The following is a 14,522-nucleotide window of genomic DNA, read 5'->3' as shown; positions in this document are numbered from 1 at the left end:
AGACGAGAGACTCTACATAAATCAGAGCATTTCAGGGTTAGGCTCTGAAGAATTCTGAGTCCGATCATCCAGCAGATGCCTGAATTTTATCTGTTGACCGTCCTGAACCCCAGGGGCTCTGGGCTACACTCAGAATTCCCCAGCTATAGGAAGCTCTATAAATCCAAGGTGCCGTCTTTCACAGTCATTTCTTTCCCTCTGTCCAGATACTTCTTATAATCTGCAAAATTATTAGCAGGAGGTGGGATCTCATGTTTTTCGAGCTTGCTTTTAGGCGTACAATACTTCTGCAAACCAAAAGAATAAACACATAAACAAGCCAAATAGGTAAACTAAATAAATAAAGCAGTAGAGGTGGGGCTGCCCTGAAGTTTGGTGTAAGGACCAGACGCCCGGCCCTCGTGGCCAGCCTGCCATTCCCAGAGACCCTGAGGAACCTCCTCGAACCCTACAGCTACACAGAAGACAGATAAGAAACCTGCTCCATCCGCGCATCATGCGATATATAATTTGCGTAGGGATGATTATGTGCCAGCCACTGTGGCGGGGTCTGGCCATGGATGAGAGGAAAATCCCAGAGGGAGAAATCCATGGATCCCACATGTGGACAAGGAGGAGAGCGACAAGGAGGAGGAAGGTGAGAATGCACCACCAAAGCAGATAAGAGCTGGGGTTTACTGCTTGCTGCCTGTAAGGAACTTTGCACACGCGGACTCATTTAATCCTCTCCGTGGTTTATGGGAGAGGTGTTGTTTTTTTATTTCCACTTTACAGACAAGGGAAGCAGTGCCGGAGATGGGAGAGAGAAAAGCCAGGAGCGCGGGTACACCAAAGGCAAGAGAAAAGCATTCTCGGGCAGGAGGGCACGGTTACCAGGGCGATGCAGCTGCTAGGGGATGGAGCAAAGTGCGGATGGAGAAGTGGCCCCTGGATGTGGTGACAAGGGAGTCACCCGCGATGCTGGAGGGAGCAGAATCAGTGGGGCGCGGGGGGGGGGGCGGGGGGGACAGGAAACAGAACGGCAGAGGCCCCTGGCTGAAAGATGTGGGATCAAAGCAAGGTTCTTTATGCAGAAGAAATATACTTTGGGGTGCCAGTTCTGAAAATTAATTTGTAGTCTCACTGCTGTGGAGCTGCCGGCTTGATGGTCTGTCTCCCCCAAGAGCCCGTGGGCTCCACGCTGGCAGGGGTGGTCTCGTTTCCTGTTTTTTTTCGGATCTGTCACCTATCACGGTGACTGGAACACAGTAAGCGACTGAACAGATATTTCGTGAATTCAGTGGATAAAATGCATGATAAAAATTGGGACACGGAGGGATGCCTGGGTGGCTCAGCGGTTGAGCATCTGCCTTCAGCTCAGGGCCTGATCCCAGGATCTGGGATCGAGTCCCAAGTTGGGCTCCCTGCATGGAGCCTGCTTCTCCCTCTGCCTGTGTCTCTGCCTCTCTCTCTCATGATTAAATAAATAAATCTTAAAAAAAAAAAATTGGGACAGGGGAGGGAGTTTAGGTTTCTCCTTGAAAAACTGCTTGCCAAACCAAATGTTCCCTGCACACTGGCCGCTGAATGCCTGGGCCTCACACACAGGCTGAGCGGGCTCCTCCCCGAGGGCCGTTGGTCCCTCGGTCTCCTGAGCCACCACCAGCTGTCCTTATTTCCACTTTGTGAAGACAGGTGCTTAGGAGTCCTGGGATCTAATCTGAGCCCTGTTAGGAAATGGCTGTTACCTTTTCTATTTCTAAATTAGAAAAATAATATGATCCCGCAGCCTAATTCTTTCATATAATTACTTAAGCCACATCAGAGTTCCAAGGAGATTATTTACTGCAAAGCCATGATGCTCCCGGGTGCCGTCAGGCAAACCCCAACAGAACATTCTATTCACCTACAGCATTTGGGGAACAGCAGACCCTTGCCTTCCTCCTTTCTAAAAAAGAAAAAAAAAATCAACATCCATCAGCCTCATAGCAGAAGTGAACAAAGCATAAGCACCTCCTTACAACACACCGCCTTATGGGATTCTAGGGAGACAGCGTGGGAGACACGTCCCAGCCTGGACGCTACGTGGCCATCTAACTTGCCAAGTCCTTACCCTGCTCAGGAGAAAGGCCTGTGACCTACTGGTCTCTGAATTTCTTCTTCTTTCAAGTGTAACTGTGATTTAATGGGTCTTAAAAACATGACAAAAAAAAAAAAAAAAAGAAAGAAAGAAAGAAAAAGATAGATTCTATTTGTTTCTGAGGATTGCTAAGTCCCAGGCCTAGTTTTTCTTAGTAAGATGTGAGCGTATGAATTTCTATTCACGGCTACAATCTTATGAACCGCGTAGGTCATGTCGTGGTTAAATACCACGTGCAAGATTCCGGAACGGATACGCATATACGGACAAGTAATAGCAGTGGTCGTGGTTGATCTTCACGGACGGCTTACCGTGTGCATGACGTGGGGTCAAGTGCTCTATTGCACTATATCTCATTTAATCGCCCTACAGAGGAGATATATCTCGATTTTTCAGACGGTGAAACTGAGGCTCCTGGAGCTCAAGCTGCCCGAGGTCCCACAGCAGTGGAGCACCCAGCAGTGCGACACCGGTGCTCACCCGCTTAAGCTCTGCCACGAAGCTCCAGGCGGTGTTTCTTGGCCAATCCTTAGATACAGGGAAGGCCTTTCGGGTGACCAGGCCTGGAGGCGGAGGAGACGGGAGCTCCCGGCTACCGTGAAGTCGTGAGGTCACCTCGGGGTTGCAGCTGGTGTGTTTTCCTGTTTCCATTACCGAGAATAGTCAGGAGAGGGTTGTAAAGATGTGTTTTGAAGCGTTCCTACGTGAAAATCACCCGGAGAAACTGTTTCATCAGCAAAAGGTGCAAGATGCTGATGCTTCCAGTGCAGGACTGGGGTTGGGGCCTGCGGGCCGCAGCCCGTCCCTGACGGCGTCGGCCTCCCTCTTGCTCGGGGCCCAGACTGCGGGCTGTTGCCCCGGCCTGGGCCTGCACCATCCCATCCAGTCAACGCCACTCCCGGCCTTAGTCTCAGAAAACGTTTTGTTTTCTGTTTTTCACTTTATTTTCTTTGATAAGGCATAAATTTTCAATTTTCAATTTTGGCTATGGGCAATCTGGAAACAGCTGTGCGCACATGGCAGGGGGGAAGGGAGTCCCCGCAGGTACACACTTTGTTTCATGGCTGAATTGCTACCAAAACAGTCCTGGACACAGCGCCCCACAAATTATTTTTCCTTTAAACTGATTTTTCCAGTTAGTTCTGTATATTAGTTACAGAGTCCTATATTATTTTCCCCATAGGGCTTTCCTGCTCCTGATTCCTAAACAAGCTGATAAAAACTCCATTTTCTCCACAGAAATATTTAGGTGGTTGAGGCTTTCTCTTGCCGTAATTACTTCCTGAAAAATGCAGTGGTCAATTTTTCCTGAATATTTTTACATTAAATCGGGCACACGAAAGTTGGCCTCTGATATTTTAAGGTTGTAAAGTAGATTTCTGGCTTGAAAGAGATGACTGGTTTCTATTACTTGCTTTCTGTGTTGGCTTCTCATTGATTTGATTAAATCTCTCTACCATTTAAATGAGGGACTCTGTGTGAACACAAACATTTCTTATGACCTGGAGAAATCATTCCTTATTGAAAGAAATCATCTATTTCACTCCTCAACTAAGTACTTCAGGAATTGGAGCAGGTGAGGAGAAAGGTCTCGGCAATGGCAGTTTGATGAGAAATGAATTAATTCGATTATTTCCAGGGTGTGGATCAATAATAGTCAGCCTCACAGAGGCCCCTGGCCCGAAGGCAGCTGGATAATCAATAGGATCACACAGAGGCTTCTCCTCCCCCAGCAGCCTCTCTGATCTTTTCTGGGCGGACTCTTCACGCCTGTGTAATTCTAATTTATGTCAACTAGAAATCAAAGAAATTCCAAGAGGCTTTGGTCATAGGACATTGGGGTGGACCTTTCAAAATCTATTTATGTCTATTCCTTAAGTAATATGGCCCCCACGACCCTCTGGGCGCCTCTAGAGGCCAAGGAGAAGGAGCCTCCCAACAGAAGCAACCTGCTCCAGGCAGAGGCAGAGGAGCGGCGTTAGGTAAACTGAGGCACACTTTCCCCCCTTTCTGTCTCTAACTCTGCAGGGACATAAGAACAAATAAGCATTTTAAAGCAAAATGCTTTGCCAAGAGTGGCTCCCTCAATAACGCTCTTTAATGATAGCCCAGACGCTGGCATTTTCAAATCAAATGAACAGTGTATAAAATTAGTTCTGCATGAAGTTAAAAAAAGAGAGAGAGAGAGAGAGAGAGAGTGAGTGAAAGGGAGCTTTTAAAAGCTCCAGCATTTCTCCATCCAACTGCTTTTCACAAGGGTTTGGCATTTGAGAATTGCTACATTTATGATGTTATTCGCTGCTCATAATTCAGGCCCTCTGTCTCCAAACTTCTGTATTAACACACACTGCAGAGGTTCCCACCACGACATTTTATCACCCAGGTTTTCCAAACCAGCCAGGCTGCCTCTGGCGAGGTCTGGTTTCTCAGCCAGGGCCATGCCACTGGGCTCCCTCCCTTCTCATCAACCCTGTTACCCCAAACATTTTTCATTAACCTTGAACACTGCATTTCCATTTGCCCTACAGCTTTCCCATGACTTTTTTTTTTTTTTTTTGTCCTTTTCAGTTTTGTTCTCCATCTAAACTGCCTTGTATGAAATGAGGGAAAAAATCATATTACTAGAAGAAACATCTATATGGAATCTGGAATTGGACAGCATGTTCTATTTTGGGTTGTGAAAATAATTTTTGTGACCAAAGCCACTGTCTACAATCGTAGAAGGCAGAGTAAACATATCGCTCTTATTAGAGTCCCATTGATTATAGAAGCAGTTTTAACTAAATCACCAAATAAATGCGTGTTAAGTTGATAGGTGATTTCGGGTCAACTCTAATTCCCAAGGTCAAGTAAGCCTTTGAACAGTCTTTAAGAATATAAGTTCACCCCAATTCATCAAAGCCGTCTCACACAGCGTTTTCTTCTCTTGGTTCTTACAATGCACTAAAGTTTAGGAGATTAAGTGGCGTCGGCTTTAAAACTCAAAGTAATGCCTCTAACATGCTTATCCATCCAGCAATCGGAACAGCTACTCAAACACGGGCTTCTGAGTGCACTTCCTAATTTTACAAGTGCTCAGGGAACGCTGCGTTTGGGGAACGGCCGGAGGACTCCTCCTTAAGAGTCACCGAGGCTGCAGCCAAACAAATTCGCCGCAGCTTAGCTTAGACGTTGTCTGACAATCTGAGCATACGTTGCTTTCATTGCAAAGAATACATTTAACGTTTCTCATCTGTTCTTTGTTTACCGGATGAGAGAGAGAAAGAAGAGGGAGAGGAGGAAAACACCTTTTCCTACAACAAATACAATGCATTTTGCTATTCTTTCAATTTCCTTAAAAGCCCAAGTGAGGAAAAAGGTTCAAGTTTGGTATAATATGGCTTCCAAATTCAATATGAGTGGCTGAGTGTGAAAGAAAAGATTACTGGCCTTCAATATTTCATAGAACTACAGGGTCACAGAACTCAAGCCCTGGGATACACAGACATCACAAGCTCCATCTCTTCCCAGAGCAGGGATCCCTACGACAAAGCTCCTGGCAAGGGGGTTCATTGTGTAGACCATCAAAGTCTCTTGCTTCTCCTCTGGCTCCAGTTGGCGTGCAGAGAGTGGAAGAACTCAACTCGATGAGTTATCAATGGTTATTAGCAAATTTGGTTAAGGGACAGAGAGAAGACTGATAGACCCAAAGTAGTTTTGTTCTTCAATTATTGGTTGGCACAGATGATCACATGGAGATAGACAAAGGGGTCTTCATCGCCATATCCCAATCATGATTTCTCTGAGTCTTCTATTTCTATTTTTAGTTTTCTCCATTATTATTACTTTCTGTTTCCCGGCCTACTTGAATTGTCTTATCTTCTGGAAACCCAGCCTTTTTTTTTTTTTTTTTCTTACTGCCAATCTTCCTTCATCCCTATGCCCAGGTTTGCAAGTAGATTCTAAATACAGAGTGTCTCATGGAGGTATTAGTTTTCCTTTGTGGGGTGTGTAGAAAATATAATTATTGACATCTTAGTATAGAAAATAATAATCATAATTCTAGATTTAACGGAGGCAAAAGTTAAAGGGTAATGTCTTCTCTAATCTTAGTTTATTTTTCCTCTCTTCAATTTCTTTTCAAAATCAGATAGCAGGCAGTACAACTTTTTTCTCATTCGGAAATTTCAAATGTCATAACACAGGTTAATATGACATTGATGATAAGAATCAGCAGCAGCACTGAGTATTTTATATACAACAAACATGATTATTCCAAGAGCTTGGTATTATTATTACCCTCATTTTACAAATGAGGAAACAGAAGCACCGAGTAAATAACTCCCCAACACGATACTATGAAGAGCAGAGCCCAGATCTGAACCTGAACTCTGGTCACTGAGTTCATGCCCTCAACTACTAACCTCTTTGCTACCCAAGTCTTTCTATGAGTCTTAATAAGAATTTAAAATCTGGAGACAGATTGCCTAACACAAAATTTGAAAGCTGAGTAGCTACATACTCTAGATTTCTATCCCTCTTAAATCAACAAACAGGCTATTATGTGCAGGGCTTTCCTTGCATTTTGTGGGTGGTTTGGAAACTTCTTCCATCCTCACAGAACCTCCTGTGTCTGGGTCTGAGTTGCCATAAGTGTAAGGACGCCAGGCAGCAAGGCTGGGCCCAGCATCCCCTAGGTTGGGCCACATGGCAGCACAAGGTGGTGCGAGAGCCAGCAGCTAGCTCTCAGAGCAGCTCACTGGTTGGAGGAAGGAGTCCGAGGCCGCTCTAGGAAAGGACTAACACTCTCTCAAGGATACCGCTAATCAGCACGGCCTCCCCATCGCATTTTGGAGTAATTTGCATTTGGGTAGAAAAGGATCCATTCCTTAACTTAAAATACGCAAAATGCCGGTCAGCAAATGTCTGGAATAATCTTCTGGAACATAAACTTCTACAATTCATCTCTGAAGGTGGAGCTGACCTCAACAAATCTAAAGAGTATGGACTAGAAATATGATAATTTCCAAGAATGCGTGTGGATATGCAGGTACATTTTGAACGCATACATTTTGGTGTCCTTAGTTAAGGCAGTACTCAGGTAGCAGCTTCTTCAGGCGGACACTGAGCAAAGCTGTTGTCATTGATTAGCGTTTCTAGAATATTCTGTCTACTGTAGACTCTTTAACTTGTTCCCCCCCCCTTAACTTGTTTTAAAAAGAAGTCTTTAAAAAAAAATATTTTATTTTTAACTAATCTACACCCAACATGGGGCTTGAATTCATGACCCAAGATCAAGAGTCCCATGCTCCAGTGACTGAGCCAGCCAGGTGCTCCTAAAAGAAGTCATTTTTAAGCGACAGGGTTAGTAGCAGCATCAGGTTAGTTTAGTAGTGAAATCTGAGGGAGACCTGCAACCCCTGGGTCTCAGTGCTGTTGCTTAGTAACAAAGTCAGTCAGCTTTTTAGGCTGGGCTGAGAATATATAGTAAATTCTCTCTAAACATAACTAACTGGCAAAGGCCTAGTGTAAGTTGGGATTTTAAAGCATTTGGAGAAAAGAACTAGGTCAATTAACAAAAATGACATAGCACACAAAGGATTTGGGCCATTCTCCAATGTGCCCCCAAATATGCTACATTTAGAAAATGCCTGTCCTTTGAGAAACATATATATTTAGTTTCCCTCTCTTTTGCTAGATTTGTCCCTAATCACCATTTGCAAAAGTAGCACACATGTGTAAACTATTTTAAGATGCAAGTTCTGAGCAAATATCCAAGGTGGAATTTTTCCAAGAAAGCAGTCCCTGGGCCTGGAGACCGCACCCAGGGTGGGCCACAAGCACTGGACCCAGACTCCGAAAACCTGGGGTAGTATCTTGGATGAGTGGACTCTGGCCAGTGCCTGGTCTTTCTGCGCGCCCCCCCCCACCCCGCCCCTTCTCCCCTCCGCAGCGCAGAGAACCACTTGTTAGACTTGGAGGGGGAAACGTGGAAGTAACAAGGGGGAGAGCACCTCTGTAGGGCCTGGGGATCAATACAGATTTTTATCATTTTTCTTCTCTGTCTTCAAAGGGTCCCATATTAAATGTGGCACAATTTCCCAAACTCTGACACGCACTTCTCTGGCCAGCTCCACACGCCTTCAGTGGGACCCCTGAGACCATTTCTCATCATGTGCTAAAAGTGGCATCTTAAGTGTCGAAAGGCACAGACTCCCACATAATATCCCCTCACTGGCCCTTTCTTGCCCCCACATGGCAAGAATCCATAGACATTGAACACTGAAATCACACACTTCAAATTGCGAAAAACCAATTTGGCACTGTTCTTTCCACCTTACTGCTGCAGGAAACTTGGAGCCCAGAAAAGAATTTGACTGTTATTTGACTGCACATTGCTGTGTGCCATGCAAACCTTTTTAATTTTGGTCCACAGACTTAGGGAGAGAAGGCCAACATCCAATTTGACTTGTCTGTGCAATTGCTCTTCCTTTCTGCATAGGCACAAAATTCATTTTTAAACAGGGAAATGCAAAAATACTCTCAGATTCGTTTAGAGACCCAGGCATCTTGCAATGTGTAGCTGTAATAGTACATGCATGTGCAAGTACACGTTTGTACATACAGGGAGGGAGAGAGAGAATGTGACAGAGAGCTGTTACCTACCCGGATGTATAGAAAACAAACTTGAAAGGTAACTCTTACTTTATCGCATCTCATCAGCCCCAGATATCTCAGAGATTTGCTGCTCTGTGCAATCAGGGTGGCTCCTTGGTCTGTAATTTCTTTACACCATCCGACATCCACAGTCTCTATCGTCATGCTGTACCGGCCGATGGCAATCAGTGCTGCAAGGAGGGACAGAGAGGGAGGAAGCAAGCATAAATGTTAGCAGTGTAAGGGACCTCTAGCTCATTACGACTATTCCTCTCATTTCCTCACTAAATTTGTTCCTGAAATGTTGTGTGTAAACCAGTGTTTGGGAAATGAAATTAAATTTGAAACGCTTCAGGAAGGCTTGCTCTATGACAAACCCTTTCACAGAGTGAATAATCATTCCATAATTCCCCTTTCATTGGAACACAACCTCTTATCAGTTCGACTCATTACAAGGTTACCTGTACTTTCAAACATTCGTATCTGCAGAAGGAATAAATTAAAATGAGTTACATATATAATGTTAGAGAAAACCCCAAACAGAAGCTAAACTTCACCCAAGATAACCTGGATACTTTTAAAAGGAAAAAAAAAATCCATGTAAGCGCCACTCTGAGGTGTGTTATATACTGCATGTGAATTTCTTTACCGATTGGCATAATTTTTCCCATCTGTTCGTGATCTGTGAAATGTAAGACTATGTAATATTTTTCACGTTAGTCCTTCTTGGCACTGTTAGGAATTAAGAGTACATTATACATACAGTTGAACTTAATTGGTGCCATGCTAGAGCGCAGCAAAGGGAATGCATTTGTTATGGCGAATTTCCTCACCATTAGCAGAAGTCTTCCCTCTATTAACATATAAAATGAAGCCTGTCGTCTGCAGACTCTCAGTGTCCCTAGTCTTCTTGACTGGTTAGCATCGTCCCGCTACCACAGTGCAGACTCTTATCCCATAATCTGCGATGTGCACTACTTAGCACCGCTCCATTACCCATCACCTGTCAGGGGGACCAATCAGTGAAGGTGGCTCTTTGCTACGGACTTCTGACTTGACAGACAGGCCCACCTCGACATTTGTGGAGCGGAAAAGCAGATTTCAATACCCCCAGCCAGAAGAAGTCTATGGTGCATTGGTGTGTAAGCGAAAACCCTGAAAACAATGCCACACATATTAAAAAGGAAAGAAATTGTTTGCTAATTATTTCCTCATTCTAAGATAGGATGCCTTGATTTCTGTGACATTCAAGGCGGATGATATTTTCCAATTGACGAGAGTGTTAAGAGCAGAGTGAATTACTCATGTAAATAAATGTTAACTCTTAGAGCTCACAGACAAGAACTTGGCAAAATCTCTTTGCTAATCCCCTCAGTAATCATTCATTTTATTTTATTTTTTATTTATTTATTTTTTAATTATTCATTTTAACTAGAAAACTCATGTCCACGCATTCAAGTATCAAGGTATTTCCAAGTGGCCAGATACTTAAGGTTCACAAAAGCAATCGTTATGCCAGTGTTTTCCAGTGAAAATGCTAAGAAAGATAACAAATTTCTTCCTCGAAGCTCCCCTGCCATGAATTTGTTCATATGCTCTCATCTTTGCACATGCTACCTCGTGATTTAGTTTCCAAGGAAGTGGAGCGGGATGGAGGAGGATCTGCCAAAGGTCTGCTGAACAGCCTGAGCGATATTTTGTGTGTAAGCAATATCCCAGGTTAATCCCATTGGTGTCCTTGCCCTAAGAAAACTGTTATCTCTGGCATCGTCATAACTCTTACTAGTTATGGTATCCTGAGGATCTCCATACAAGAAAGTTCTTTCACTACAGTGTGCTCCAACTGTGATTTCAAAAGATGATGAAGCACAAGTTGCAGGATGGCCCCACTTTGGTAGATTGTGTACTTTTATTTAGGTTTGGGGCTAGAAGATGAAAGCCCTGTACTAGCCAGAAAAAGGTAAAAACAAATGATCTGAGGATTTTTCAGAGACTGCTTTATAAGCAAATGAAGATTCAATAGCTATTAATTCTAACTGCTAAAAACACTGGTGTTTAGTATTTCCCTCCCCCCATTTCTTGTCCAAATTAAAATAAGCAGTAAATAAGACAACTGACGATCAAGCAGGGTATTCAGTTCTTGTTTTGACATAGTTCTATATATGTTACAGGAAGAATTAAATGTTATTATTCCTTAGCTCCTTCACTTACTCAGCAAACACCTCATCAACACTTACTCTAGAGCATTTTTTTCCAACATCTATCGACCAACCATGTGGTAGGCACTGGGCTAAGAATTTTATGTAGATTGTCTCATTTAATCCTCTCACACTTTATGAGTTGTATTACTATTTTCATGTTAAAGATCAGGAAACTGAGTCACAAAAAGACTGAATAACTTCCCCCGTCGCCAGATACTAAGTGGGAGAGTGGGTAATAAGCTGAGAGTTGGCTCTGAGCCCTGGCCACACAGCAGATGCACTGACTCAGTACCGCGGAGCCAGGCACTCAGCAATTCTAACACGCTGTGCCACCAGCGTGTGACGTGTGGGACCCGTGCTGGGCCGTGGGGACAGAAAGACTCACATAGCTCAGAGGCCAGCCGAGTGGGGGGTGGCGTCTGGCAGGCTGGGGTGGAAACAAGGAGCGCCTGGGTAGATGGGGGGACAATGACAATGTGATGCTCATCCCTCATCCTTCCCATCCCTAACTCCTTCTCACTTTTCAGATCTCAAGTCAAAGGTCAGCTTCTCAAAACTGATCATCCTCTCGTTTACCACTATTGGAGACGTTATTACTAATTTGTTTACTTTGTAGACGTTATTACTAATTTGTTTACTTTGTCGTGGCCCACCTCTCCCATTAGCATGACAGCCCCCATTCCCTGCTGTGTACCCAGCTCTAGCCTGCGTCCGGGGAGCAACTGGTTCCTAAGAACATTAGTTGCACACACCAATTACGACTGGGGGGTTCAGGTCTATTATAGAAGCATGGAGGCAATGGAGCCTCTCATTCTTTAAGGGAGAAGAGGAATCTTGGGAGCCCTCAATGGAAGAGCTGAGCTAGGTTTTGAGGGATGAGTAAGAATCTTCCAGAAAAACAAAGGAGTGAGGGGCAAGTATGTCGGGCTAAGAAAATAGCATATGGAAGGGTAGAGAGATGTGAAAGGGCAGGGCAGCTGCAGGCCATTCTGTGTGGCTGAAATAAAAACAAATACAAGGACGCGGTGGGATTCCCTTCAGAAGGAGTTTTTCGGTGACTAATGGCATCAGGGTAAGCATAAGGGATGCAAACAGTAGCAAAAACAAGCAGAGTCCTTGATGTCCTGAAACTTCTATTCTAGTAGGAGAGACAGATGTGAAACAAACACAAAAGTATATATAACTCTAAATTGTGACAAATGCTCTGAAGGAAACGGACTGAGCATCTAAGAATAACATTTTGGTGGGGGGCACTAGGGAGTGTCTTTCTGGCGAACTTACTTTTAATCCCTCCAATGCCCAGTAAAAACAATACTCATGTTAAGGCAAGAAAACAGGTTCAACACTTCACCAAGGCCCCACCCCCAATAAGTGGCAAAACCAAGGTGCAAGTTTGGCTCCAAAGCCAGTGCTCATTCTATCACAGCAGCACACAGGGTGGGAGAGGGGCCGGCATGTGAACAGACTATATTTCCTTTTACCATCATTCAAGACTTAAACAGTACAGCTTACAGGTAGCCGCGTATTAACCCTGACCATAAATCACAGGTCCAAGAGACTTTGAATTCCAGAATTTACAGAGCACCTCACCTCTTTGTGACTACATCCTACCCTTGGATATTTTTTCATTGCTGTTCGCAAGCTAGCCGTGAAACTAGTGGCAAGTCTCAAATTCATTTCCAGCCTCACTATGTAGTAGGTAGATGTCTGGTCTCGAGACACGTCACTTCTCTGAGTCTCAGCATCCTCGTCTGGACAATGGGGATGTTGACCATACGTGCTGCTTACTTCACAGGGTTGGTCAGGGGCTCAAATGACATAATACAGGGAAGGGACTTTGTACTAGATAAATGTCATGGTTTATGTGATATTTCCCCCAGAGCATTCTACATTGGTGCAATTGACATAAAATGAAAAGACTTGAAAGAGTTTTGAAAAATCAAATGCCTCTGGGCAAATGAGAGCATCATATAAACACTTAGTCATTACGTCAGCGCTAGTTCCTGAACTGCCCAGTCTCCACTGGCGATCGTGAACTTGTAGACTGCACCTGGGGTGAAAGGGCTGTAAGTGTACTGCGTGATTACTACCTTCATTAGGAGCTGGTGACACTTAGCAATGATATTTGTGGAGCCCTGAAAAGGGGTAAATTATGCAAGACTAATTCCTAATCTCGGTACAATCTTAATACACTCTTTTATGTGCTAAGTAGAACAAAAAAAGTTAAATCCGGACAAGTTACACAAGTGAAAAACTGTGATTCAGTAATTTCTGTAGCGATCAAGGATACACGTTAACCCACTAGAAGATATTTCCATAGGCAGACAGAGCAACCGAAAGCCACGAGCACATCGGTACTTAAACTAAGAAGTTCCCTTTTTAGGAATCTACTCCGAAAATATACTTTTAATAATACAAAATTACATGTATGAAAGTTTATTCATTGGAGCATTGATTGTAATTGCAAAATAATAAAAAGGGCCTAAATACCCACACGTAGGAGTGGTTAAATGATGCTACCCCTCTCACAACTGAATACTATGCAGCTGTAAAAACACGGATGGGGGAAGATCACTAGGAATTCTAAATCATTCCTTTGAAAATGTAAAGTGCAAGGATTTATATGGTGTGCTGTCACCATGTAAAAGATAATACAATAAAAAAAAATAACCCCACAAACAGACCTGCTCTTTTGTGAAAAAGAAACACAGGAAAGATAAAGCAGAAAATACAGAGACTGTTTAACTATAGGGGGTTGGTGGGAAAGGGGAGGAAAGAAGGGGGCATGGAATGTGGGGGGTGAGGGGGCGAGGAGGGGTAGACACCTCTGGGAGTATCTCTTTGGATACAGCTTTGACCCTGCATCATACCTACCTCCCAAAATACAAAAATTAAAACCAACCGCCCGGAGGGGAAGAGGAGATAGAATCCAAACAGTAACAAATGAAGCTAATTGTATTACAAATGAAGAGCACGATCTGGAACCACACAGAAGGGGATGGGAATTAAGAATTAAGCCACTTTGGAAAACATTATTTCGGCAGGATATTGTAAGGTGAAACCCAAAAAGAACTGTCAGCAAATATACCGTACTCCGGGTAGTAAGTCTATTTCTCACAGGGGTGTGAGTTAGCAATTCAGTAACTGCTTTATGTGTAATCTCGGATTGTGAGTAATGAGAGCTGGGCTTTTTACTGTTAGAGAAAGAAGTTATAAATTAAAAAAAAAAATGGGGAGCGGCTTATAATGATCCCAGGGGTACTGAATTGGAATCAGAGGTATTAGAAGGAACTCATGGTCATATATATATAACACATACGACACACACACTCTGGGGGCAGAGGGGAGTATTTTTTTTTTCATTTTAGATATGATTGATTTTATTTTGTTGAAAGTGTTTCTTGTGTAAAATGAACACCTATACAAGACTAGGCGGGGAGCGGGTTTGTGCCCCCACAGGTCAGAGGATGAGGTGGGAGAGAATTTCTTGCAGGCCAGCTTCCCACCACTTCATTGGCAAGAGAGAGGACGACACAGAGTTCACTTCACTTGACCCCACTCCAGGG

At 43.8% G+C, this 14,522-nt stretch overlaps 1 protein-coding gene across 1 annotated transcript in view; it reads right to left on the bottom strand.

Moving 5' to 3' along the window:
• FBXL17 (F-box and leucine rich repeat protein 17) overlaps window positions 1-14,522 on the bottom strand; it is a 496,367-nt gene that overhangs the window by 12,689 nt on the left and 469,156 nt on the right. Inside the window, exon 8 of the mRNA XM_077861966.1 lies at window positions 8,804-8,946. Coding sequence (XP_077718092.1) covers window positions 8,804-8,946 — 143 coding nt within the window. The remainder of the gene's footprint in view (window positions 1-8,803; window positions 8,947-14,522) is intronic.

This window comes from Canis aureus, chromosome 2, assembly GCF_053574225.1.
Source record: "Canis aureus isolate CA01 chromosome 2, VMU_Caureus_v.1.0, whole genome shotgun sequence".
In the NCBI taxonomy this organism is placed as follows: Eukaryota; Metazoa; Chordata; class Mammalia; order Carnivora; family Canidae; genus Canis; species Canis aureus.
This window is presented reverse-complemented; position numbering and strand designations above follow the sequence as displayed.